This window comes from Ictalurus furcatus, chromosome 2 (assembly GCF_023375685.1).
Source record: "Ictalurus furcatus strain D&B chromosome 2, Billie_1.0, whole genome shotgun sequence".
Classification (NCBI taxonomy): Eukaryota; Metazoa; Chordata; class Actinopteri; order Siluriformes; family Ictaluridae; genus Ictalurus; species Ictalurus furcatus.
Genome location: NC_071256.1, coordinates 2,078,827 through 2,105,139, shown reverse-complemented (window position 1 = coordinate 2,105,139; position 26,313 = coordinate 2,078,827). Strand labels below are relative to the sequence as shown.

Here is a 26,313-nt window from a genome sequence, read left to right as displayed (position 1 = left end):
TTTTATAGTTTAATTTAGATATGGAAATGGAGTGAAATTGGGATTGGGTCATGTTCAGAGTTTCATGATCATAGTAGGATACTAGCCTATAAAGAGACGCGATTAAACACACGATCACAGTGACTTCTTCTGTAAAGGGTTGACTATAATGGACAACCTAATTTTATACAGAATAAAATAAATTGCACAAAAGTCGGGAGGAGTGAAAATCGCATTCTACCGTAAAGCACAGCACGTTATAAACACGCACCACAGGTACTAAACTATTTAGTACGGTAGTGTGTGTGTTTTTTGGTGATTTGGACATAGCCCAAGTCACGTGTGCCAGGGCAGGAGCCAATCAGACACCAGCCAGAGAGAACGGGAGAGAGAGAGAAAGAGAGGGAGAGAGAGAGAGAGAAGGAGGAGGTCACGAGAGAGAGAGAGAGAGAGAGAGAGAGAGACATGAGCAAACATCAAAAGAGGCAAAGCACGCTGTACCATGCGAGCTCGCGCTCGAAAATCGCAATGTCGGATCCACGGTGACGCGCATCATCTTCATCCTCATCTTCATCCCCACCGTCGCTATCATCATCACCACCACCACCACCAACATTATCTCCATCGATCGCCCCGTTTTGCGAAGGAAACGTGTTTTTTTTCCGTCGGAGGAACTTCGCAGGAACACGGAGGGTCCGCGCGCGGGGAAACATGGCCGAAGGTTCATCCTGATTCTGTTTCTTCTTCTTATTGTTGTTGTTGTTATAAATTAACAAAATCAAATCAAATAGAATGGTGAAACGGTTGACTTTCCTATCGCTCGCGCAGGAACGAAGACGGCGGTGCTGGGTTAGTTTTAGTTCAGCGCCTAACTTGCTTGTTTGTGCACGAGCTCCCGCGCGGGGTTTGTTTACGCCGTGTGATCGCACGCGCTATTGAGAACGGGTTTTCGCTCGAGTAATAAGATGCGTGAAGGTGATTGTGGGTGGGTGGGGAGGGATTAAGTTCGGTTGGCTAATCGCCGGCGCACCTGCCCCCCCACCACCACCACCACAAAACCCGAATGCACGTGAGTTAAGGTATGCACGTGGAGGTGAGAAGAGGGGGGAAAAAACCCCCAAAAAAGTTAGTTGTTGTGAAGGAGTGAAATTGAGCAATCGCTCCGGATTGTGCACGCGCACCTTAACGTGATTAGATGTGATGTGTACACCTCACCTCACACCTTGTTCGGGGGTAAAAATGGGAATTTCCATTCCTCGCCCACACACGTCGCTAATCTGCTCTTGTGTTAGTGTGTGTGTTGTCCTGGACCAAATAAAACTCCAGGTTGCTCACACTCCGAGCTTGGTTACCGACTTACCTGACCAGGATTGTGTTTCCGTTTTTACCGTGCAGGAGGGCCGGGCGGAGACGCCGCCAAGTGCCCGGGGCAGGAGGAGCGGAGCCCGGGGCAGGTCCTGGCTGGATCCGGGTACTGCAAATGGTTCAATGTGCGCATGGGATTTGGATTTATATCGATGACCCACAGCGAGGGGCGTCCAGTGGACCCTCCATTAGACGTGTTTGTCCACCAGGTGAGTCCACCAGAGATAGTACACTCTGCTCTCTCTCTCTCAGTTTGGCTTGGGTTCGGGTACAGTGTTGACCCCTGCTAGCATGCATGATGGTTTTCAGAGTGTTTTGGATGTTAGAGCAGTGGTTCCTTGGTTGGTGTTGACAGTTGAACCTTCAGGAACACCTTCAGGGCTATATGTAGGCTCCACACAAGCCTTTTAGTGACACCATCATGGGCTATCCTACTAACCCCCCCCCCCCCCCATACCACCTCAATACTACCCCCAACCACCAAATACAGTGTATTCCAGGTTTTTAAGTTAATACTGTGAGTAATGGTCAGTTCTGCGGTGTGATAAAGCTTGATGGATGATTATTATTTTCTTCATGTCTTTAGACGTCACTGCTCAGTTTGGAACGTGTTAATTAAGCGACACAGGACCTAATTGTCTTTGCTTTGTTTGGAAGTGCAGCTCTTCTGAAACCTAGCTTTGGGAAGATGTCCAGCCGATTCATGGACCTTAAAATACACGAATGATGGAGCTGCTAAAATGTCGGACTTTACCTCACAACGTGTTTCTCTCACACGCGCTTACGAGGTGATCTTAGTTGGTGTTGTTATTGTTGTTGTTGTTGTTGTTAGCTTTCATGGCTTTTTTTTTTTTTTTTTTTGGTGTCCAGCGTTGAGCCAGATGTCGTCATGTGCTACAGTGTTTACATCCGATGCTAGTAGCTTAAAGCAGGAGGTTGTTCTCACTCGGTTTCGGTTGAACGGATTTGCTACTAACGGCGTTACTCCAGGCGGATTTCCTCCAGGTTTAGACCTCCGGTACGGGTTTAAAACGGCGCGAGGCTGCTACGTCATAATGAGTCGGTTATATTTTGAAATTGAGACCGTTAACATGCGCGTGAGCAGGCCGCTGAGGCGTTCACCTGACTGACTAAACCCTGTCTTTCTTTACCTCAGCTTTTGCTTTTAAACCACGAATTTAGAATTTATTAGGCGAATATAACGAGTTATAAGCTTATATTTAAAGCCTTAATGATTATTTTAGTCGTTATTTGCTTGTTATGAACGTGTTCCCAAAGCTAGTTTGCTCATATAGCTTTCCTATAAAGCACTAGCTAAACATCAATATAAATACCAACTTGCTAAACTGTATGCTAATAAATACATGTTTGCTACAATTGATCTTTTATTTTTTAAATTTTATTTTAATTAATTGATTTTATACTTTCATAAGGTGTTGGGTCACATTTAAATCATTTTTGTGTGTGTGTTTGTATGTGTGTGTTTTAATCATAAAATAGACTTTTCCATTATGCTATATTTTAGTACTGGTTCGTTTTGGTCTGCTTGTTAAATCCTTAAAGCGTTAATCAGTAAGTTGTGTGGTGTTGATGAATTTGATTAGTATTTTTAATGTGTTACAGATGAACTGTTGGCAGAATTAATCAGGATTAATTTGATGTGTAGTGTTTGGTTTTGGAAAATCTTCGCTTTGTCCCGCATGTACGTTCGAAACGGTTAACTGAAGTGAAAGAAAAAAAAAACAAACAAACATGTGAAACATATTTATTAAGTAGTGATAATCAGAAAATCATCGAAAATCTAAGTCATGATGATTTGTTTTGCACTGAATGTGGTGTTTATGGGCTTGTAATGAAACGCTACTTGTGAGCTGTAGGCTAGTAAATATTGTTAGTTTGCTTTATGTTAATTTCTCTGTCCGGTGTTTGAGAATTTAAAGCATACCCAAGTCATTTCTGTGATGTCATAGCGTCTGCTTAGCAACATGCTAACTTTGTGGTGAGCTGTAAGTTATTGATTTATCATTTTCATGTCTAGTTTTGTTTCGTGTTTCTGTTAGAAATGTAGGAAGAAATTAAGCCAACTTTTTCTTTTTCTTTCTTTTTTTTTTTTTTAAAAAAAGAAGTTTATTTTGTGTTTTCATCCTTTATAATACTTTTGTAAAAAATTTTTTACACCTTATAAAGCATATTTCTGGCCTCAGAAATATGAAAAGCCCCTTTACAATCATCTTCTAACATATTTAGCTTCTTTGGAATGCAATGAAAATGTAATAACGATGTTAGTTAATATCTACAAAGACTGCATCATGAATAAAAGTAAAATGATTCAATTCAGTGAGGTGGATTCTTTGGTCTTCCATTCCTTACACACGTCAGTCGCACAGAAGTGTTCTTCACGTCAGTATCAGATTTGTACGTCTGTTATAAACGTCTGCAGGCGAATCAGCTCAGTTTAGATCGATGCGCTGTGACCTTCAGGGCATCGTTACAAGATTAAACGCAAATACAGTATCAAGTAAAACAAAAATGCAATTTATATCCAACTAAATATATAACGGGCACAAAAAAAAAGCGAACTGTCGTTTAGTCACAAGGTGAAAATTTTTTTTGCTTTGCATTAGCACATTAACAACATATGTATGAATCAAATAGATGTGTATGTATGGTGAGATTGGAAATACTCATTTGAAGGCATAAATTGGTTTACATATAAGAAAGACTAAACTTGAATTGAAATGGCCTTTATACAGCGTTCTGAGCACAGATATAATGGAAATGTGATTGACGCACGCTTGTATCCTAAGGGCTTCATTTTACTCGCTACGCTGATTAGACTTGAAGATTTCGTTGTGCATTTTATCAACGTGATCATTATTATTATGATTATTATGATTATGATTATTATTATTATTATTATTATTATTATTCACATCATGCACTTCTTGCTGGGGTGACGCAGCTCCTGTGTTTTTTCCCCCCTCCAGTTGAACTCCTGGCTGTACAATTCGTTGTAAACGCTCTTCTCTTTATCCGATTGATGATCATGATAAATAATACTGATGGAACCGGAGCTCCAACGCTACCACACACACTCAGGGACTGTCCTGATGGAGGTGTGTGTGTATGTGTGTGTGTGTGTGTGCAGGTGGGAGTGAAACTAACAGAAGAGATGGAGGAAATTTAAGAGCGACGATTATACACACAGAGAAATGCTAACCTAAAGGCAAATTTGAGCATTTACATCATTGAAACACAAAACACACTGACTTATTGTAAATACTACAGTTTTATAAATACTACTGATTCCCTTGCATTAAAGGCCACTGTGTACCGATATTAAAAAAAAAAAAATTCATGGAACTCTTATGAACACCGAATTGATTTACAGCCTTAATTTGGCCGAAATGTGTAGATTAGATTAGATTAGATTAGATTGTCCACACATTTCTACATCTTTCTTAATGGGACGACGCTTTTACGTGTAGTTTAATAATCCATTAATAATCCAACTGAGAGCTCAGTCAGAAACATTTATGTATTAGGGGTGGGTTGATGTATAACAGAAATATCATGATTCTTGAAGACATTTCTACGCCAAGTGATATGTATCATGATGTGTATAGTTTTGCTGAGAAACTTCCAGCAACTAAACTAACTAAATATGAAACGCTGAACAACGTTACTGTGCGCACAAAAGTCTTCTCCTCGCCGTCCGTTTAATATCGACCCACGGACGACGACTGGCCGAGATGGAAGTCATTTAAAACTCTATAAAAGCAGAGTAAGCGGTGGATCTTAGCTTGCATCTTAGCTTTGGATCGGATTGAAACGCAGGTTTTACACGGGGTCCAGTTTAAGATCCATAAAACCAGTTCAGACAAAATCTGCGCTCAGAGTCAGTTCGTTTGGATTGGTTTTCCACTCGCTTTGCAGTGATGGGTGCTTGTGGATTGGTCAGGAAATGGGCGGGGCTTTAAAGAAAATAGAGGATGTGATGCACTGTAAGGAACGAAACAGTTTGGGATGTCCTGTTGTACGAAACGGGTCAACGATGGGGTGGTGTGATGAAGCAGCGTTACTGCTAGCACCCCAACGTGAGGTTCATTATTTTCCTATCCAAGCATGTCATGAAGTGCTTTATTTCTTTTTTTATTTACTAAGCAGTGACACATTGTATTAAAAAAAAAACATTTATTGTTACCTTTAATGTTGTAGAACGTCTGTGCCCAGAGCTACTGAACAGACAACAAAACATGAACTTTCACCTATTAGTATTTCCTGTTTCTTAGCCCGCCCCCTTGTGTGATTGACAGCTAAGGACCTCCTACTGTTCTGAGAAACCAGGAACGGTTCAGGCTTTCAGGAGATCTGATGAAGCGCTCACTGATCACTTCCTCTTTGTGTGTGTGTGTGTGTGTGTGCGTGTGTGTGTGTGTGTGTGCGTGTGTGTGTGCGGGCACAGACACACCACCGACATGCTGCTACTGCATCAACAGAGCATCTTGTGGCACCGCTTTTCCGACTGCTGTGAAGATTATGAAGTGTGTGTGTGTGTGTGTGTGTATGTACTTCTGCATGCGAAATACAAGAGAGAGAAGAAAAACAGTTTGCACACACATGTATGTGTGTCGAGGGTTTAAAGTGTGTGTGTGTGTGTGAGTTGGGGGTTGGGGGTTCTCACTCTCCGCAGGCATTCTTTAAAAGAGGAATTTCTTTAAAGACAAAAAAGGGAGAGGGGGGGTTCTCCCCTCCCCCGCAAATTCACATATACACACAGACATGGACACACAAATACACACACACACACACACACACACACACACACACACACACACACTCCACAACATTGGGTGGACTCATTCTCCAGCCGGAGTACATGTGTGTTTGCGCAGCACGTGTCTGTGTGTGGGCATGTTCTTGCAGCATGTAGTGACTTTTTTTCCTTTTGTTGTCGAGATTACAGAGTGTGTGTGTGTGTGTGTGTGTGAGAGAGAGAGAGAGAGAGTTACAGTGATACATATAATAGTGATACAGAGATCCTCCATCACAAAGCACTGAGATACCAAGAGCTAACTACAGAGAGATGCCTCCTCAGCATTCTGGTCTTAGAGATGACTTTACAATCCAAAACATGTCCAGACCAATACCCCAGACAGACCAATACCCCAGACAGACCAATACCCCAGATAGACCAATACCCCAGATAGACCAACACCCCAGATAGACCAACACCCCAGACAGACCAATACCCCAGACAGACCAAAACCCCAGACAGACCAAATCACATTATTACAACACAATTAAAAAAAAAATCGAAAACACTGCACAGAAGCAACAGCTCAACAAAGTAAATAAGAACGTTACTTGTCCCTGTACACACACACACACACTCACACACACACACACACACACACACACACACACAGACAAGACACGCTGTGGTTCCATCTCACACAAAAACGAAGTGGAAACAGAACTTCACCTCTGAATAACATTCCCCAATTACACAGAAATTCGGGAAATATTTCCCCCCTTTCACAACCCGTGAAGAAGACGTCCCACACCTGCTCGGAGAAAGCTCTGCAAGCTCTAACCTGCCAGGTGTGTGACGTCCTGTCACGAATAATGAGTAACCAGTGAAACAGGACCACCAACCGCACACTCCCACCAACGCTGTACACATGTACACGATGCTCAGACCAGTGATTGTGTCTTTTCTTAATGTGTGTGTGTGAGAGCGAGAGAGGGAAAGTGAAGCGGTTTATCTGTGTGTGTGTGTGTGTGTGTGTGTGTGTGTGTGAGAGAGAGAGAGAGGGAAAGTGAAGCGGTTTATGTGTGTGTCTGTTCTAAATGATAAACTGTGTGTGTATGTGTGTGTGAGTGTGTGTGTGTTCTAAATTGTAAACTGTGTATATATGTGTGTGTGTGTGTGTGTGTGTGTGTGTGTGTGTAAAGGTTAAATTGGGCCCCTGGCCAGATTAACCTCCCGTCCATTTCACATTTGGCACGTAGGCACACCCCTAAATCCTGAGGATACTCTCTCACTCTCACTCTCACTCTCTCTCTCACTCTCACTCTCTCTCACACACTCTTTTTCTCTCTCACTCTCTCTCTCTCACTCACTCTCTCACTGTCTCTCTCTCTCTCACTGACTCTCTCGCTCTCTCTCTCTCATTGTCTCTCTCTCTCTCTCTCTCTCTCTCTCTCTCTCTCTCTCTCTCTCTGGAACCAAGAACCGATGACATCAGGGGCTTTTGTGCGCCGTCATGTTGTCGCCATAACAACAAATCAAGCAATTTGAATTCTTACCATGTTAAACAAAACTTGAGAAATAAAACATTTCAGCATTTTACTAAAACTTGCCCTGAGTCGCACACAACACAACACACCTCACAACACACCTCACAACACACCTCACAACACACCTCACAACACACCTCACAACACACAGCACAACACACAGCACAACACACAGCACAACACACAGCACAACACACAGCACAACACACAGCACAACACACAGCACAACACACCTCACAACACACAGCACAACACACCTCACACCACTGAGCGTGGACCTGCCGTGTGGAGCGTGGTGTCTGTGCGGTGTGTAGAAGCTGAAGGATTGGATTTGAACATGATTCAGTAGAAGGGACCGTGTGAAATGATAATATCTCTCTGTGGGTTTGATCAATGCAGGATGATCTAGAATACATTAAACATTATATCCGATATAATCATCATCACCATGACTCGTGACCTGGAAACGCACACCGGACGTCTGATTAATACACATCAGGAACGTCAAGATAGTTTTCAGTGACTTAAATCTGAAACGCTGGCGCCGATAATCGAACCAAAATCTGCTTTCGTTTAAGACATTTTTAGAATCATTTTTAGAACATTTCAAAAAAATCCCTTTTATTTTATTTCTCTCGTGTTTCCCTTCAACTTCCTGAACACTTTGCATTCTTTCCCTATCAGTCCACCGTGGTCGTTTATTCATTGTAAATCGTTTCTCTCATCTTTTCCTCCGCTTCGTTCCTTCCTCCGTCTCCGTTTCTCCGTCTCGTCCAGGTTCCTCTCTTTCCCCCCTGCTTAACTTCAAAACCAGAGGGTGAAAAGGGGGAGAGAGAGAGAAGAAAGAAAAAAAAACACGCTGCCCGGATCACATGACCAGGTCCCGCCTTCCTTTAAAAAATTCCTGATGCCCATATAAGGAAATAAACGCAGAATGATTAAACAGACGTCGGGATGAATGGACTGAGGATTTCCCTAGAAAGGTTTTTTTTTAAAAAAAAAAAAAAAAAAGAAGGATAAAAACCCTGTTTATAATAAATAATGTAATCCTGTAAGCTGCGCTTTTGAATCTGGAAACAGTGTTTAATAAGAATTAAGCAGCAAGTACAGTTTATTTTTTGCGGGGGGTGGGGGGGGATTCATTTGATCAAAGTTGAACATTTTGACAAGTAATATATATTATTACTTTTTATTTACAGTTAGAATTTTAAAATAATTTGGACCATGCTCATGGAATCAGAAGGATTAAAATCCTCAGAATTACAAACATCGTAGTGTAAAAAAAAAAAATACATAAAACGAAATAGATTGTTCCAGAACAGGATGATCATAAATAATTAAATAATAAAATGTTTAACAAAAGAAAGGGGGGAAAAAAAAACTTTTAAGCAGAAATGTTGGTTTAATTGAATTTCTTTATTTCCTGAATTGCTACGAGAATGCGAGAGAAGTTTCGTAGGATACAAATGACATTATTTCAAATTGTAGTCCTTTATAGACGTTCGTTTTAGACGAGTTAGTTACTAAGAATTAATTACTAATTTGTTAACTAGTTACTAACAATTATTTTACATTATTCCGCTGAATGTCGATTCGAAATCTCTCTTCGACGACAAACTATTCCCAACCGCCGACAGTCCGAGCGAGCACGCGCTGTCGTTTCATTTTCGTACCACGGTAACGAAATGTTTCATTAACGAACATGAAATCAATTCACTAGGACGGAATTTAACATCGTCGCCGTTTCTAACGACACGATAGAAGGGAAGGACGCGCCGTGTCTCCAATAACCTTCTTTTCGTTTTTTGTTTGATGGTCAATTTTTTAATAGATTAACAAACTGGACCTTAAATAATTCAATGGAATTATACAAAGGCATTTGGAATTTCGGAAATAAAATAACACGTAGAAAATCTAAAGTTGAATTGTAGCTGAGTATTTCCTGACGGCGCGAAAACCAGGTAAACTTTTATCCGTACACAGCGACGGTTATGGAAAGTAAAGTGAAACAAGTGCAAACTCGACGAAAATGACGATACGATGCTAATTATTTTTTGTTTTAATGAACAACCTCTAGTCACATGACCTACTGACGACCAGTAATAGTTAAACCACGATATATCGCATAATCGATTATTAACATAGAAATTCTCCAGTACAAATAAAAAAGACAGTTGAAGTTTTATTTGATATTTATTTATATCATTTTGAAAATAATTATTTCTCACTAAGAACTCAGAAAGTTTTGTTAAACAGCACATACCAAACTTCACATCAATCCTGTGTTTGTTTGTAAGCAGATTGTAATTGTAATACATTTTAGTGAGAATTTAGCTGAGGTAAGTGTGCTTTTAATTTGATTTTTTCCTTCCTTCTAAAGACAAACAATTTTAAACTTTAACTTTAAAAGTTTAGGAGGAGAAGAAATCTTTACCTCTATTTGAAGGAAAACAACTGGATAGTTTCGATGTAAATTAGTCATGAATTCATTCTCATTTCAGAGGCGTGTAACGCCTTTTCGTTAATGAATTGGTTCGCGTTATTTCAGTCGAATGTTTTTCAACGTCTTTGGTAATTATTTCGTAAAAGATTATTATATCACACGCTAAGAAAACCTAACGGTTTTGTTACTGATATATCTTGAAAATTCAGTTTGTGGATTTTTTTTCTTTCCAATGTTTTGCAAAAGAAAGAGTTTCTCAATAAGTAGCCGTTCCGTAGTTGCCGTGACGCACGACGGCGATCTGTAGCAGCGCCGAACTGGTGTCTCACGCTGTAGAACCGGATCGGTTCAGGAAGGAAACTCGTTACCTCAAAATTTGTAAGTTGATGAATCCATTTCTTTAAGCCAAATACACTTCAATCTAACAAGTTTGAGTTGGATTTTTGTTTTGTTTAAGTGTATTTGGCTTAAAGAAATGGATTCATCAACTTACAAATTTTGAGGTAATTAGTTTCCTAAAAAAAAAATGTTTGGAGTTAAATGAACGTATCCGGTTTTACAGTGCACTGCTAGGGAGTCTGTGCGCGATTAGTTGACAACCTTTACACCAGCTAGCTACACGCGCCAACTAGCTAACTGTAATCCGTGTTCTTTTCTCAGGGATGGTGGGGGATGTTACTAGATGTAGAAATACTGTGCTTAAGGAAATGCTTCCGAGACCCGTTTAGAGATTTCCTGGGAGTTTTCCTCTTGAAAACGAAGCGACAAGCTGCAGGACGAACACAATAAACACTATCGTTTCCATTTCCAGTGTAGTTAACGCTAAAAATAACGAAAGTTCGTTTAAGTTCAATAGCGTTGATTTTGTCAAACGTTTGTAACGGTACATCGGAGAACGATTTTTCCTGTCCGGATTCATTCAGAAACGACCTCTTCCGGAATTCTGAGACGTATTTATGACGAGACGTCATAAAGACGCTAGCTGGACACTAGCTGAATTTCTGTTACGCACGACGTGACGAGCAAACGCGACAGCTCGTATAGCTTTCTCTTAACAACCTAAATACGACGCGCTGTTTTAGAAACTTCGTTAGAAAAGGATGACGATCGTAAAAAGTCCTGCACTTAACTAGCTGAGTAGCTTGCGATACGTCGTTACGTCACGTTACGTTACGTTACGTTACGTTACGTCAGCTAACATTCTTTATCTGAGGAAGTTCGGTTTCTGGGACAAAACAGAGGACTGGATAGTACTGGGAGTTTTCACTTCCTGGTGGGTTAGCTAATACATTTAAGAGTAATTTTAGTGTGTATACGGTGGTTCGCGCGTGTGTGTGTGAGTGTGTGTGTGTGTGTGTGTGTGTGTGTGGTATAGTATTGTGCAGAGAGTTTCTGAAGTTTGTGCTTGACTCTGAGATCATAAAGGCAACTGAGGAAATAACACTTCTACTTTAATGCTTTGGGCCATGAATTGCAAGCCGATAGAGAGCAAGAGACACACACACACACACACACACACACACACACACACTCTGTAAACCCAGTGCAGAGTTCATATCCGGCCGCTACTGACGGTGTGTTGTGATTGATATAGAGTGTGCCGGGAGATCAAATGGTGTGTGTGTGTGTGTGTGTGTGTGTGTGTGTGTTATTACAGTGAGCTAATTTGGAACCACCAAAATGGTGTGTGTGAGTTTTGATAGAGAGAAAGCACCCGAGAAGAGAGAATGGGGGGGTGGGGAAAGGGTCAAAGGTCAGCGGGAAGGATGTAATCTCCTGGAGAAAGGTTCGAGTGTCGGCACAAAACAGGATTTGTTAGTCTTTATCCCCCCCTCACTCTTCTTCTTCTTCTTCTTCTTCTTCTTCTTCTTCTTCTTCTTCCCCTCTTCCTGTGTTTAAAGTGGCGCCACACACGTAAATACCCCTCCCCTGTGACCTTTACCCCACGCTGACCCCTGTTAAAGAGAACGAGAGAGAGAGTTTTTATGCTGCTAGAGTTGCGTAATAACGCGGTGTGTTTCTTAAAAGGTCTGTTTTAAATCTGGAACGTCCACGGTAACAAGTCCCCGTGAACGTGGTGTTACTATAGAAACCGTAACGTATCAGAACGCGCGCGTACACGAGAAGCCGCACTCGTCTCAAACCGTGCTTCAGCCGCTACTTCAGCCACGTTACCATAACAATCCGGCTGACGTGCGTTCGCATGATGGAGATGACGTGAGCGTATCGCTTCCTTCTCATCCTCACACGTCCCTATTCAACTCGGCTCAGTGAGACGCGAGAGAAATACAGTCATGAATAAAGATTTCCCCCAGCGGAACACCAGGAGTCAACCCTGCCTTCTGGAATCCATTCTTCACTCCGCTTTATAGAAGACGATTCCGGACACGACGAGGAATCTGCACTTCCTGTCGACGATCAGGATCGGATACGCGAAAACGCAGCGACGTTTAATCAGCGGCGCTGTCGTCATTTTGTCTAGCGTCCATAATCTAGCTTCGCGCTTTAATCTAGCGTCCAGCGAGTTTTTTTTGCGATTGCTGCGACCAAAAACGCTCGATTTCGCGGCGGCTTGTTTCAAAAATTTGTGACGCAATTTGCGTTGTTTTTTGTTTTGTTTTGTTTTGTTTTTTTGCGAAAACGCGATCGAACAGAATTGTTTTGCCTGGCTCTTGTTTTTCACGGTGATGTTTGTTGGTAAACGAGCCCTTTTAGCTGTACTCGTGCGAATCGAAGAGGGCTTCGGCTGAATGATGACGTCACGTGACGCGTCTCGGCCCAAACCTGCGGAAAATCTGCGGTAACTCCAAATATCGCGGCGTTTCCTTGATTTTGCGTTAATTTCGATGATTGCAAAATCGCCAAATTCTGATATATATATATACATATATATGTGTGTGTGTGTGTGTGTGTGTGTGTGTGTGTGTGTTTACAGAGTAAACTGGTGATGGAGGGATTTCGGAGCCTGAGGGAAGGCGAGCAGGTGGAGTTCACCTTTAAAAGGTCCAGTAAAGGGCTGGAGTCGCTCAGGGTAACGGGACCCGGGGGCGGACCCTGCTCCGGCAGCGAGCGACGCCCCAAAGGCAAGGCTCCACCCCCAAAACGCAAACCAAAGGGAGACCGGTGAGTCTGCACGGCATCATGGGATACATACAGTAGTTACCATGCATCACTGAATATTCTTGAATCTTTTCTAACCACACACTGCACAGATTTATACACGTGTGATATTTATAAAGTAATACTGTAAAGTGAAACAAACAAACAAACAAACAAAAATAATACGTTAAATTTACCGAGTGCTGTTCAGCACCTCAGGCACTGTAGTCATCACGCTCTGTTCATTTTCACGGCGAACTGAAGACAGATAGATATATATATATATATATATAGAGAGAGAGAGAGATTTTACAGCTGTTCTTTTAGATGGTTTTATGTTGAACAGAATTAGTGTGATTGGACGCGACCTCGTTACGTACGAAGGGGTTGTTGTAAGAACGGACACGTTGTAAAGAGGTTCCCAAAGGGGTTTTATTATGTGTTATACAGCCTCAACAAAATGTATTAACTAAAATGTATGTACATTTTATTCATAAATGTAAATAATAAATACATGAAAAAATATACAAGAATAAATTACTGACATTAAATTACCACAATTTAGTCACATTAAAATATATAAAAATATAAACCATATAGATACTCTATAACACTCTATAAATATTACTCTAAAATATTATTATTAGTAGTAGTAGTAGTAGTAGTAGTATCCTAGGCATTAGATTATGCAATAGATCAGTATGTTATGGTCCAGTATTAAATGTTTGATATAAATGTTTTGTATTTGTCATTAGGGTCCAATATAAATATATATTTTAATATATGTACATATTAATAATAATGGAGCTTTTCTTAAATTACAAAAAAAAAAAAAATGTCCTTATGGGTGTATTGTTTGGTGATGTCACTGATTGAGTCGATGGTCTGATATCAGTTGCCATGGTGATATTGTGGAACAGTTAACAGTCGAATACGGGTTTGTCGGATTGAAGCGCGCGCGCACGTGTGTGTGTGTGTGTGTGTGTGTGTTTTGTACAGTGGTCTGTTTGGGTTGTGCTGACCTTTAAAAAAGTTTGCTTTCTTTCTAAAAAAAAAAAGAGTGTGATATTGTAATATTTAAACATTTGCTTAAATATTTTAATTGTTTCAGCTTAATCCATGCATGTGTGGAATTGTGTAGAATTGTGTGTCATTGTGTGTCATTGTGTAGAATTGTGTGTCATTGTGTGGAATTGTGTCATTGTGTGGAATTGTGTGGAATTGTGTCATTGTGTGGAATTGTGTCATTGTGTCGAATTGTGTGGAATTGTGTCAAATTCTGTGGAATTGTGTCATTGTGTGGAATTGTGTGGAATTGTGTCATTGTGTAAAATTGTGTGGAATTGTGTCATTGTGTAAAATTGTGTGGAATTGTGTCAAATTGTGTGGAATTGTGTCATTGTGTAAAATTGTGTGGAATTGTGTAAAATTGTGTAGAATTGTCATTGTGTGGAATTGTGCCATTGTGTAAAATTGTGTCATTGTGTAAAATTGTCATTGTGTAGAATTGTCATTGTGTAGAATTGTGTCATTGTGTGGAATTGTGCCATTGTGTAAAATTGTGTCATTGTGTAAAATTGTCATTGTGTAGAATTGTGTCATTGTGTAAAATTGTGTCATTGTGTAAAATTGTGTGGAATTGTGTAGAATTGTGTGGAATTGTGTCATTGTGTGGAATTGTGTCATTGTGTGGAATTGTGTGGAATTGTGTGGAATTGTGTGGAATTGTGTGGAATTGTGCGGTGTGTGTGTGTTTGTGAGAGTTTCAGCGTTTCAGTGCTGCCGGAGATGTGAGGTGATTCAGTTTGATGTGATGAGGCTGTGAATCAGAAGCCTGGTGCTCTGTACGGCATCTGTTACCGTGTGTGTGTGTGTGTGTGTGTGTGTGTGTGTGTGTGTGTGTGTGTGTGTGTGTGAGAGATCTGAGCGCTGTTGGACTGGACTTGTACAGAAATAGACACATGGTGGGTGTTGATGCTTCATCGTGTTTTCTCTCACTCTTACATTCCTGTGTGTCACTCACACACACACACACACACACACACACACAGAGCAATAACGTAGCATCTCATATACAGTGGTGCTTGAAAGTTTGTGCACCCTTTAGAATGTTCTATATATCTGTATAACTATGACCTAAACATCGTCGTCTTTCCACACAAGTCCTAAAAGTAGACGTAGAGAACCCGATTCAACAAACCAGACAAAAATATTCCACTTATTTATTGCGGAAAGTGATACAGTGTTACATATCTGTGAGTGGCGAAATATCTCTGTGGTGGTGTTCACCTGGTCGTTACAATATTTCTGACAGGACTTGAAGGTAGCATTAGACCGTCAAACTCGGTACTGGGAAACCGTCATACTTAGCTAGCAGGCTAATTTTGCTAATGCCGGCGACAAACAAAACGGTGGTTGTTATGGTAACGTTACACCGATCAGCCATAACATTAAAACCATTGACAGGTGACGTGAATGATGTTGATTATCTCGTTCCAGTGGCACCTGTCGAGGGGTGGGGTGTGTTTATCAGGCAGCAAGTCAACAGTTCGGAAGCAGGAAGAGCGGGCGAGCGTAAGGACCTGTGCGATATTTTATAACCGTGATGGCTAGACGACTGGATCAGAGCGTCTCCAAAATATTAGGCAGGTCTTGTGGGGTGTTCCCGGTGTGCGCCGGTTAATACCTACCAAATTGTTTCAGGAACGGTTTGAGGAACATGAGAGGTGTTGACTCGGCCTCCGAATTCCCCAGATCTCAGTCCCATCGAGCGTCTGTGGGACGTTCTGGACAAACACGTTCTGGACAATCCACGGAGGCCCCACTTCGCAGCTTACAGGACTGCTGCTAACGTCTCGGTGCCAGATACCACAGCACACCTTCAGAGGTCTCGTGGAGCCTCGACGGCTCAGAGCTGTTTTGGCGGCACAAGTCTGACCTACACCATATTCCGCAGGTGGTTTTAATGTTATGGCTGCTCGGTGTATATTCCGACAGGCGACTGATTAATAAATCAGTGAGAAAGTGATCCAGACTTTGATACCGAATCTCTCACAAACGCGAGCTAGTTTATTAGCTAATGTTCGTGGTATTCATGTGTTAGCGATGGCGGGAGGACGTTGGCGTGTTTCTAATTCGGATATTTGAACATAGTCATTTCTCCGAGTATTTTTAAGGAGGGGTAAAAGTGGAGACAAGCTCCTCCTGGGCATTACATCTAAGCATATAATAGTTTCACTTCATTTTTTAATGGTTTGTACGTACCGGATTTACAGTTGTCGGGTCTTCTTCCTCATTGGGTTTAATTAGACGCAATATTAATGAAGCGTCGTCGTATTCCTTGCGCTTTGTGTGTCGTATCCGAGGAGAAACGGTCAGTCTTCAGCTTCAGCTCGTGTCTCTGGAAGGTTCTGAGTTTAAATCTCACCTCAGTGCTTAGATTTCCGATTGTACCTCCGACTTTAACACTTGAACACTGATTAATCAGTGATACATCAACGCTGCTCGTTGTTACAAGGTTAATCCTGCACTGCCCCCTACAGGACAGACGTCTGTACTGCATTCCACAAATAACACGGAAAAGCTGCTGATAAATAATATGCATAAACATTTCATTGCAGTAAAAATGCTACAGAGGAAATAATCTCATGATTAAAGACAATATAATGTAATACAAATATATTATTATAAATGCAGCAGATATATAATTCAAATGAAAGTGCAATATTAAAATGTTTGATCACTAGAATTTGTCCGTCTTTTGCGTACATTCAACATAAACCATTAATAAATGTACTGATTTAATAGGTTGAGAAATAATCCGGTGCGATATTATACGCGTGTGCTTCTTCGGGAAAAGAATAATCAGAATCTATGGCTGTAGCGACTAAAAATGAGTCTATTAATTTGATTCGTTTTTAGTAAGATCTGCGGAAAAGGTTGATGAGGCGAACGTTTATCTATCGTTACAGAAATAACACAATAAAAACGTTTGATTGGGTATAGACGGATGGCGAAGGGAATATAATAAAAATTCGCATACGTTACACTTAAAGCGTAGTTTAAATTGGACTAAAACGGCAAGTTCATACGTTAAAATAACACATTTTTACGTTAAAATGGACGGACGTTAACCTAGTAAAGTTATATGTAGGATTGAATAGATCTATAAAAACCTTAATAGTCAGGTTATATAACCGGACATGGATATATCCATGTAAATCGTATGTAAATATTATTTTTTAAATGTTCAGCGTATCCACGTGCGCAGTAACGGTTGTATTTTAGACAGTAAATTGTCTTTTCCTCGGCAGATCACATCGGGGGTTGGGGGGGGGGTTGGTATCACAGCAAATTCATGCACAGGGGAAAAGGCTTTGATTCATATCATTGATCTAATTCATTTTATAGAATTATTAGTAACTTTAACGTTTATATCTGTAGCGTATTCCGTTTTAATAGACGTCCATACAATTATTAAACATAGTAAGGGATGTTGGTTTTTTTTCTAGCCGAACACACACACACACACCCACACACCCACACACACACACGGTCTGTTCCGCTGGTCTATATTTAGACGTAGTTGATGATGTCACTGCGCCGTAGCAACCACAGACTCCATGGTAACGCGTATAGAGACAGAAATGGCATTGCCGTATGTTGGTGACGTTTGGTTTAGGATCCGATCATCGTGTCTGTGACAGACAGAAAGATGTAGATTTGAAATTTCGGGTTTGGAAATAAACACGTACGTAGGCATAGTGGAAATTCTCTCGCGTCGAAATGTTATTATGGAATATTTGATATGAATACTCATGATGTTAGTATGCTTCGCAGTAACACGGCTGATACAACAAACAGCACAATAACGCGCTGGGTGTCGTGCTGTGACCGGGAAATAATCAGCAGCGTGGCGTCGCGCTGAAACCAAGAGTCCGCTCCCACCACCGGAGCGGGTTTTATTTATACCGTGTGACAATTTGCTCACCGTTAACAATTGTTTGTTTATTATTCGACGACACGTCGTGCGTTTTCTCCATTTATAGTTACGCGTCATGTTGGGAAACGCCCACAAAACACTTCCGGAATTTAGTAAAAAAAAAACAAACACGTTTTGTAAATGTTACGTAAACGTCTCCTTATCTGGAGCGTCTGCCGTTCAAGTCCCTGTGACCAAGCTGTTACTATAGAAACGATAACGTATTAGAACAGACGTGTTAATATAATCCTCTGATTTGTGATGAACTTGAATTCATCGAGAGCCTCATTCTTATTGCTCTTTCTCGGTCTCTCTCTCTCTCTCTCTTTCTGTGTGTGTGTGTGTGTGTGTGTGTGTGTGTGTGTAGGTGTTATAACTGTGGAGGTCTGGACCACCATGCTAAAGAGTGCAGTCTGCCGCCTCAGCCAAAGAAATGCCACTACTGTCAGAGCGTGACCCACATGGTGGCCCAGTGTCCCCACAGGGGGGCGCCGTCCCCCTGCAGCTCTCAGGACCCCCGGCAGCCCCGAGACGACGCCTACTCTTCGTCTCCGGAGGACACGCCTCCCACCTCTCAGCGCTGGAGGACGCCTCGAGACTGACCGCAGAAGACTCGCCTCTGAACTCTGACCTCTCTGAGAGAGCCTGGATCCAGCATTGTCTACCTCACACGCTCGAGGAACAAGGGAGGTCCTCGCTTCCTGCGCAGCTATGGCTAGGGCAAAGGCCGCGTGTGTGTGTGTGTGTGTGTGTGTGTGTGTGTGTAAGTGTGTGTGTGTGTGTGTGTGTGTGTGAGTGTGTGTTAGGACCCTGACTGATTTGCCCTCTATGCAACAAAGGCACAGGTTATCAGGGGGTAACTGAGCGCGCGTGTGTGTGTGTGTGTGTGTGTGTGTGAGGAAAGTGTGAGATGTGCTGTGAGACACTGAAGTGAATGTGAATCCAAATCCATAGTCGTCGTCATCATCACGTAAACCTCATGACGTCTTCAAGCTGCTAATTTCGATCAAACTGCTATCACGAAGAGTTACGTTTTCGTTTTGTTTTGTTTGTTTGTTTGTTTGTTTGTTTTTTTAACATCGCCAGTCCTTCAGGTCAAAACAAATCGTTCCATTTTAACAAGCCGGGCTGCTCATGAGCGCTGACCAAACGCGTCGGCTACACGCTAATGCTAACGCCGCAGAGTCGTAACTAACCAAGGTCGGGTCCACACTGACACGCGGGGCGTTTTGAACGGTTTCCGTAAAAACGTAATCGCGCTTTCTTTTTCTTCTTTTCGTACGCGATACAAAGCGTTCCGCGGTGAAAATTCAAATCCCGCCATCTTGGAATCGTTGCGCTCACGTGACAATCACGCGTCAACGTTTTTCGAGAAATCGCCGTTTCCGTTCGTTCACGCAACAACGCGAAACCGTCGAGAAGGTTTTCAGCGTCAACGGTTTTTTTTTTGTTTTTTTTGCGTTTTCACCCTTCCCTGTTTTGGTGTAGACTAAACTCCAGGCTACGTTCACACTGCAGGTAAACGTGGAACCTTACACAAACGCATCGTTCAACTCGGTTTAACGTGTTTGTTTGTTTGTTTGTTTTATTTTCCTACTGTTTTGCAGACGGTCCGTTAGCTAAATCATACAATCGCGATAAGTATCGTTCTATAAATCGGTTTCAGATTTTTACGTCATTTCACGTCGGCAGCAGTCGTCTACGTACGTGAAAGGCTGACGTTTCTCTCTCTCTCTCTCCGTTAACAAAAACGATTCCAGCTCAGCGATTCCTAGCCTTTTACTTCCACGTGGGCCGATTTACGGAGGAAATACCGTATAATTACGTCCGTTTTTTTCCCCCCACAGACTGCATACTGACGTAATTAGAAGTGCTTTCACGTGTAATTTATTTATATATTCGGAGTCGGAACTTCGTAACATGAAAGGCGGTTGCACGTATATCGAAGACGGAGATGAAGAAACACGGGACCTTTTTGTTTAAATACCAGAAATATCGGTTTTGAGCTTTAAGGCTTGCAGTGTGAACGTAGCCAAAGTGTGTGTGTGTGTGTGTGTGTGTGTGTGTGTGCTAATCATATGTGGAGCAGGTTGTTGTAGATGTGGTTCTCCTTAAGACGTTTACGTCTGTGTAAAGGTATTATATCTATAGCGTAGAGTCGTTTCCTGGAAAGTGACGACAGTTCCGCCGCTTAAACATTAATATATATGCGCGTAAAAGATTTTATGAACGTATCGAGATTTATGTATATAAAAGCTAGGTAGCTAAAGTTGTTTTTTGTTTTTTTTTGTTCTGTTTTACCCTAGCCACGGCATTATCGCGCACCGCGTTTGATCTCAGCCGAGACGCAGTCACCGACGCAGCTGAATTGAATCCACGTGAAGAGATTAGCATTGTTATTAGCTAACAGCCAGGAAGACTAGCATGATATCTAGCTAACATGCACGGATATTGTTGAAAATGCCGTTTTTAACCCTTTGTTTTCGGAAATTTTTATTTTTTAAAATTTTTTCGGTTCTAAAACGTTCACATGAGCACTCCAGCCCAGTAGGTGGCGATAGTACGTCGTGAATAAACGTTTAAAAAAAAAAAAAAACAACCCCTGCAATCTTCAAGCACAACGATTCCTGAAGCTTCGCAGTGACGAACTCTCATCCCAAATCTACGGTCCGACGGCGATCACGCCGAGGCGCAACAATAAAACGAAGCGAACTTAAACAACTCGTTATCAGATAAGAAATCACTGAGCGCGGAGTAACGGCGCAGCGGGACGTACGTTTTTCTCGACCGTGTAATTTTTATACTTTTTTTTTTTTTTTTTTTTCAAAATCCTTGTTTTCATCGACTCGGAATTGAATGTTCTTGTGATACACGTAGACAAACTTCGCTTTCAGATATACCCGTATATTTGCAGAAACGGGCCGGTTTCTTTAGCCAAGGACGTGAGAACGCTCACGCGTGACGCTAACGCAGGTCGAGTCGCGATAGCGGGATCACGCCTGCGCGCTCGATCAAACCTCAGATTCTCGCCGATCGCACCTTTCGAGTGTGTTTCGGATCGTTTACTCTCTCAGCGAACTCTCTGCCTTTGGGATCTGGAACATGAAGTAGCTTTTTCGAACCGGACTGTTATGTTACGTGAGCGTGAAGGGGCATCACGCCGCTTACCGTCTCTTTAATGTTCCGTTATTAGTCATTAATATTAATAAGAGAGAGACTCATCACTAACTCCATCCTGTCACTCTTAACACAGAGATTATAGTCAGGACAGGAGGATTTGCTGGTGTGTGTGTGTGTGTGTGTGTGTGTGTGTGTGTGTGTGTGTTTAATCCAGAGAGAGAAAGACAGTGCTGCTTTTCATAATCACTTGAACTGGCGCAAAAAAAAAAAAGAAAGAGAAAACGTCCGCGACTGCGGCGACGCGCCTCTGACCACGCTGAATGTGAAAACTTGTTCACCTCGCAGCCGGTTACATCAACTTGTGGTGGTGGTTTTTTCTTTTCTTTTTTTTTTTTATCTTGTGTGTCGACGAATCAAACAGTTACACACCGTATACCGTATTTTCCGGAATATAAGATGCAATTTTTCTTCCTCTAGCAGGTGACTCGTTATGCTAATGCTAAGACTAGTCTCCAGCTGGAAATGTAGTAAATTTACTGAGCTAGCTAGCTAGCATGAGTGCTTAGCTTAAACTTCTTTTTTTATTTTTATTTTTTAAATATTTTCCACAACTTCTCATGAAATCCCATGACATTTAAGCTAGCTAGCTAGCTTAGCTAGACCTTTTGATTGACATTTCAGACTTGCAAGACTAGCGCCTAGCTAGATCCTTAGCGGCACGCTAGTTAGCTTATCTGGCTTGAATGTCTCGCTCGCCTGTTTGTTGAGCATCCGCAACACTATACTACCAGACTACCTAGCGAAAGCTCGCAAGACCAGTACTTAGCTGTAGGCAAGAAGTAAACTTACTTAGCTAGCTACCGTAAACGTCTCAACTTTTTGTGTCCAATTATCGTGGCTTGTTTCCCAAAATTCACCATGATGTGCTACGTAGCTAGCTAGCTAACTCACTTTCATTCTGCGCTCTAGCTAGCTGCTAGTGTTGCAGGATTTCGCTAGACAGTCTGGTCACAAGTTTTAAAGTAAGAGGCCATTGATGGACGTTTCAGACTCGCGAGACTAGAAGCTAGCTAGAGCCTGGAAGTAAGGTTTGAACTGTTTGGACGGCCAAAAAAAGGCATATTTTCAACGTGTCATCAAGCTAGTTAACTAACTAACTAACGTTATCTCTTAGCCCTAGCTATTAATTGTGCAAGGATTGAGTTCAGACTTGCGAAACTAATAGCTAGCTAGAACCTTAGTAGCAAATGAGTTAGCTAGCTAGCTTGCAAGTCTCCAGATTTTCGTGGGTCTTAAACACCAGCGCGACTTCTGGAAAATACGGTATATGTACTGGGTTTTTAAACTATAAATCAGCTCTATTTTGGTATAGACGTGTATACCAAAGATGACGACTGTGCCGAAGTCGTTCAGAGTGTGGAAGTCCGACGATAATCTCCCGCGAAACGATCCGAACCGGAGGTCCGACGCCGCCGCGGCACGTGGCGTATCGACTGCACGGTCGTCATTATTACGTTTTCTCTGTGTGCATGCGTGCGTTCTGTTGAATCCATCAAAAAAAAAAAACAACAGCAAACGAAACAAAACACAATCTGAGAGAGCACAGTTTTATGATACTGCGTATTTTTTTACCCACAATTCCTCTCAGGATGAACTTCTCTCAGGGAACGAACGGAGTAACAGAACTGATCCTATTCTCTTGGGAAGACTGCGCCGTTTTCTTCAACGCAAAACCTCATCACTGTTGATTTTCCACACACGCAGTACAACACGTGTACTGACCTGTTAACTACTACCTCTTTGAGTTATACATAGTCATGCGTTTGTAATCCGATTGTTTTTGTTGTTGTTGTTGTTGTTCCATGGGGTTTTTGCTTTCTTTCTTTTTTTTTTTTTTTTTCTGTGCCATAAATGAATGTTTTATTTCTATGGTAATAAGTTTTGTTTACAGCAAAAGCCTACCTCGTTTTCTCTGTTCATCTCGGCCCGTACGAGGTCAGCGCGTGAGGTTCTGTCCTGATGTGACGATGGGGAGGAAATCAGACAGAGCGTCGTATTCATTTCCGACAATATCAGGCTTTGGCCATTTTGCAGTATAACGTGTCTTTATACAGAGAATAGTGATCTGTGTGTTTGTGTGTAAAGCTGGACATACACTACACGCGGAAAAAAAAAAAAACAACGAGTTTTGTAAGAAAAGCATATTGTATATGTGTACGAAATCAGCACAGTTTTAACACAAAACAGAAATGGAGCTGGGCGTAGCGCCGATATCGCGATACGCTAACGTCTCGCGTTGCTACGTGTGCCAAGAGGGATTTTTTAGAATAAAATTCACGCTGCGTTTCAAATGTAGCTATTCAAATTCAAATTCGAATGTCGCAAAATTCTGAAAAATAAACCAAGACTTAGTCGTGTAATCATGGACGAACTGACATTCTGTGAATGAGATGTACCGTTTCGCCTTGGCTGGAGGAGAACAGGAACGGGTTAATTTACAGGAAATATTTCGCTAATCACAGCAGAAGGAACCACGATGTTTTCTCGGGTTTGTAAACTTTTAGTTTAACGCGGCTAGCTAAAGCTAGGTTCGCTAAAACGCTACGAACTACACGAACGTAGCTTAACTACATCCACGTCTGAGATCACCTCTACTGCTAATTACAGCTAATAGCTAACCAAAAAAAAGCATCGATTAAGAGAATGAAACATATCCGTGTTTATCAGCGCTAGTTGTTTTGATTCAATTGTTCATGTGACGACAAACTTTTTATTTGAAAAGTCATGAAACCTAGCAAGCTAATATCTTGACTAGCGACACTCCTTCTTCACTGTCGCGTCCGCGGATATAGCTGGAGGCGATACGAATGTGCGTCGGGTTTATACACGAACGTTTTGCTTTAACTTCTGACAGAATCAGATATTTTTACCTCAAAGGGTTTTGATCATTTGCTAGGACGCTATGAAATCAGGCTAACAGTCCTGTAGTGTTTGTCCAGCTTAACTCTTTAGTCGAAGTGTATGAACACTGATCGGCCGCCATGTGTTTTACTCCACGCGAGTTAGAATTTTGATTAAAAAAATTCTCTGATTTAACCGTTTTTCTTCGAGTATGAAGGTATAAATCGACACTGAAGGTAGAGAAACTAACTCAGTCTTATAGGAAGTGCCAGTAAGTACAGAATTGATTTTATGTTTGTCACTGGAGTGCCTGTTCTCATTGCCATGAATGAAGTTGTATCGTTATTTTAAAGCTGCCTTTAAAAAAAACAAAACAAAAAAAAAAACAGTTCCTGGGAATTCTGGGAAACGGCCTTTAGTTGGCGTCCCTCGTTTGTCGTAAACGGTTTTGTTTTTTTCATCGCATTAATACCTAAAAATAAATGGGTAGGCATGTTTACGATGTATAAATCATGCTAATTACAAACTCTTTTATCATGATTTACAATATTATTACTATATTATTTATACATTTATCTGTTGTTTTTTTTTTTTTTTTTTTTGTCACACAGTTGACTATTTAGATAGACAAACCAAGCAGGTCAACTGACACCCTGATGAAATGTATGGAACCTGGTGATATTTTAAGCGATCCGTGACATTAACGATATTTCAATAATAATAAAAGTGTATTGTTTAATCGATTAGCGGCGCATGTCTATAAACGTGTAGCGCTGTACCAAAAGGCCATCTACATTCCTGTAACGTTGATTTCCAGTGGGTTTTTCATTTTTCATGTTGAGGAGCTGAAATGCAACTACCGACGTGTTTAAATCTGGTTTCATCAGTTTATTGTTGGATAGAAGAGAATGAATGCAATAAATAAATGATTTCAATTTTCAGACCTCCTTTTATCAACAAAATATTCTCTTTGTTTTTTTTTTTTTTGTTTTTTTTTAAACAACTTAGGTCTGCAATACAACTTACAGAATGTTCATTTTTAATCGTTAGAGTAAACGTCAAGCCAAGTAGTTTTGTTTCTGGGTTTACGTTCAAATAAATTCATGGAATCGTAACATGTTGTCCGTACAGCGCTGAAAATCGGAATTTTTTTTACGGAAACGCAGCACGAATGATCATAATGTTGTGACCTGAAAATGATATTGTTTTGTATACCGGTTATAATCTCAGTTCTATTGCAGGAACAGCTTGACAAAAATGTATACGTACATGGTGTTCCCCTTAACACCAAATGTAGTCGACCTGCCAAGACGTGCATGTTGGCTGATGTTTTTCATTTTTTATTTTTTCATGACTAAGTGAAGATTGTAACTACCAATTGTACATGCCTAGATCAACACACAGGCATCAGAGTGTATGAAACGTGCACTTTGTACAATGCTAAACTGGAAGCTGGTAAGCTATAAGCTTCCTTTACATGTTATTGGTCATCAGTGGTGTGTTAGCTGATAAGAAAACATTTCCTGTTTGGTAAAACGCTTCCTTTAAACTTATACTAACACTTGAACATTAACCACAGTCTGTTTTGTTTTTTAATATAAAGGGTTTTTTTTTTCTGCGTTAAAACCTCCAATAGCCGTGTCGGCTGCTGCGTTAAAAGCCTTGAGGGATTTTAAAAGTAAAAGTATTCTTGTACGCCTTCTGCTTCATAAAAGTAAGCATGAAACTTGGGCTAATGAGGGAGATAATGTTCTTTTTGATATTGACTGATCTGAAGAAACTAGCAATTCTGAAATAATTTGGACCTAGATGAAAATGTATTCAGGCAGTACATCATATTAGCCCTAATGAAGTCAGTGTTCGCTGAACTCGTATGCCTTCTCAGTGCTCAGATTGTAACATATTCACTGTAGGCTTCAACTTGTGTTCCTGTTCCTGAAGCACTGATTTGTCTTTTTTATTATTATTATTATTTTTTTTTTTTTTGCTATGATTTGAAATGCATATCACTCATTGTATCCTCATTATTTGGTCGGTGAATCTTTGGATTTTTGACTGATGTTTAATTGTATTACTTTTGAAAGGAATGGACTGAAATTAAAACCTGCTATATCAACATGAA

At 41.1% G+C, this 26,313-nt stretch overlaps 1 protein-coding gene across 1 annotated transcript; it reads left to right on the top strand.

The window, feature by feature from the left end:
* Positions 1-1,343: 1,343 nt before the first annotated feature.
* Positions 1,344-26,313, top strand: lin28b (lin-28 homolog B (C. elegans); the record flags this gene model as incomplete). Its single annotated transcript, XM_053639222.1, has 3 exons — positions 1,344-1,553; positions 13,026-13,213; positions 18,538-26,313. Coding segments are annotated over 3 exons (633 nt in total), but the record flags the coding sequence as incomplete, so codon positions are not given.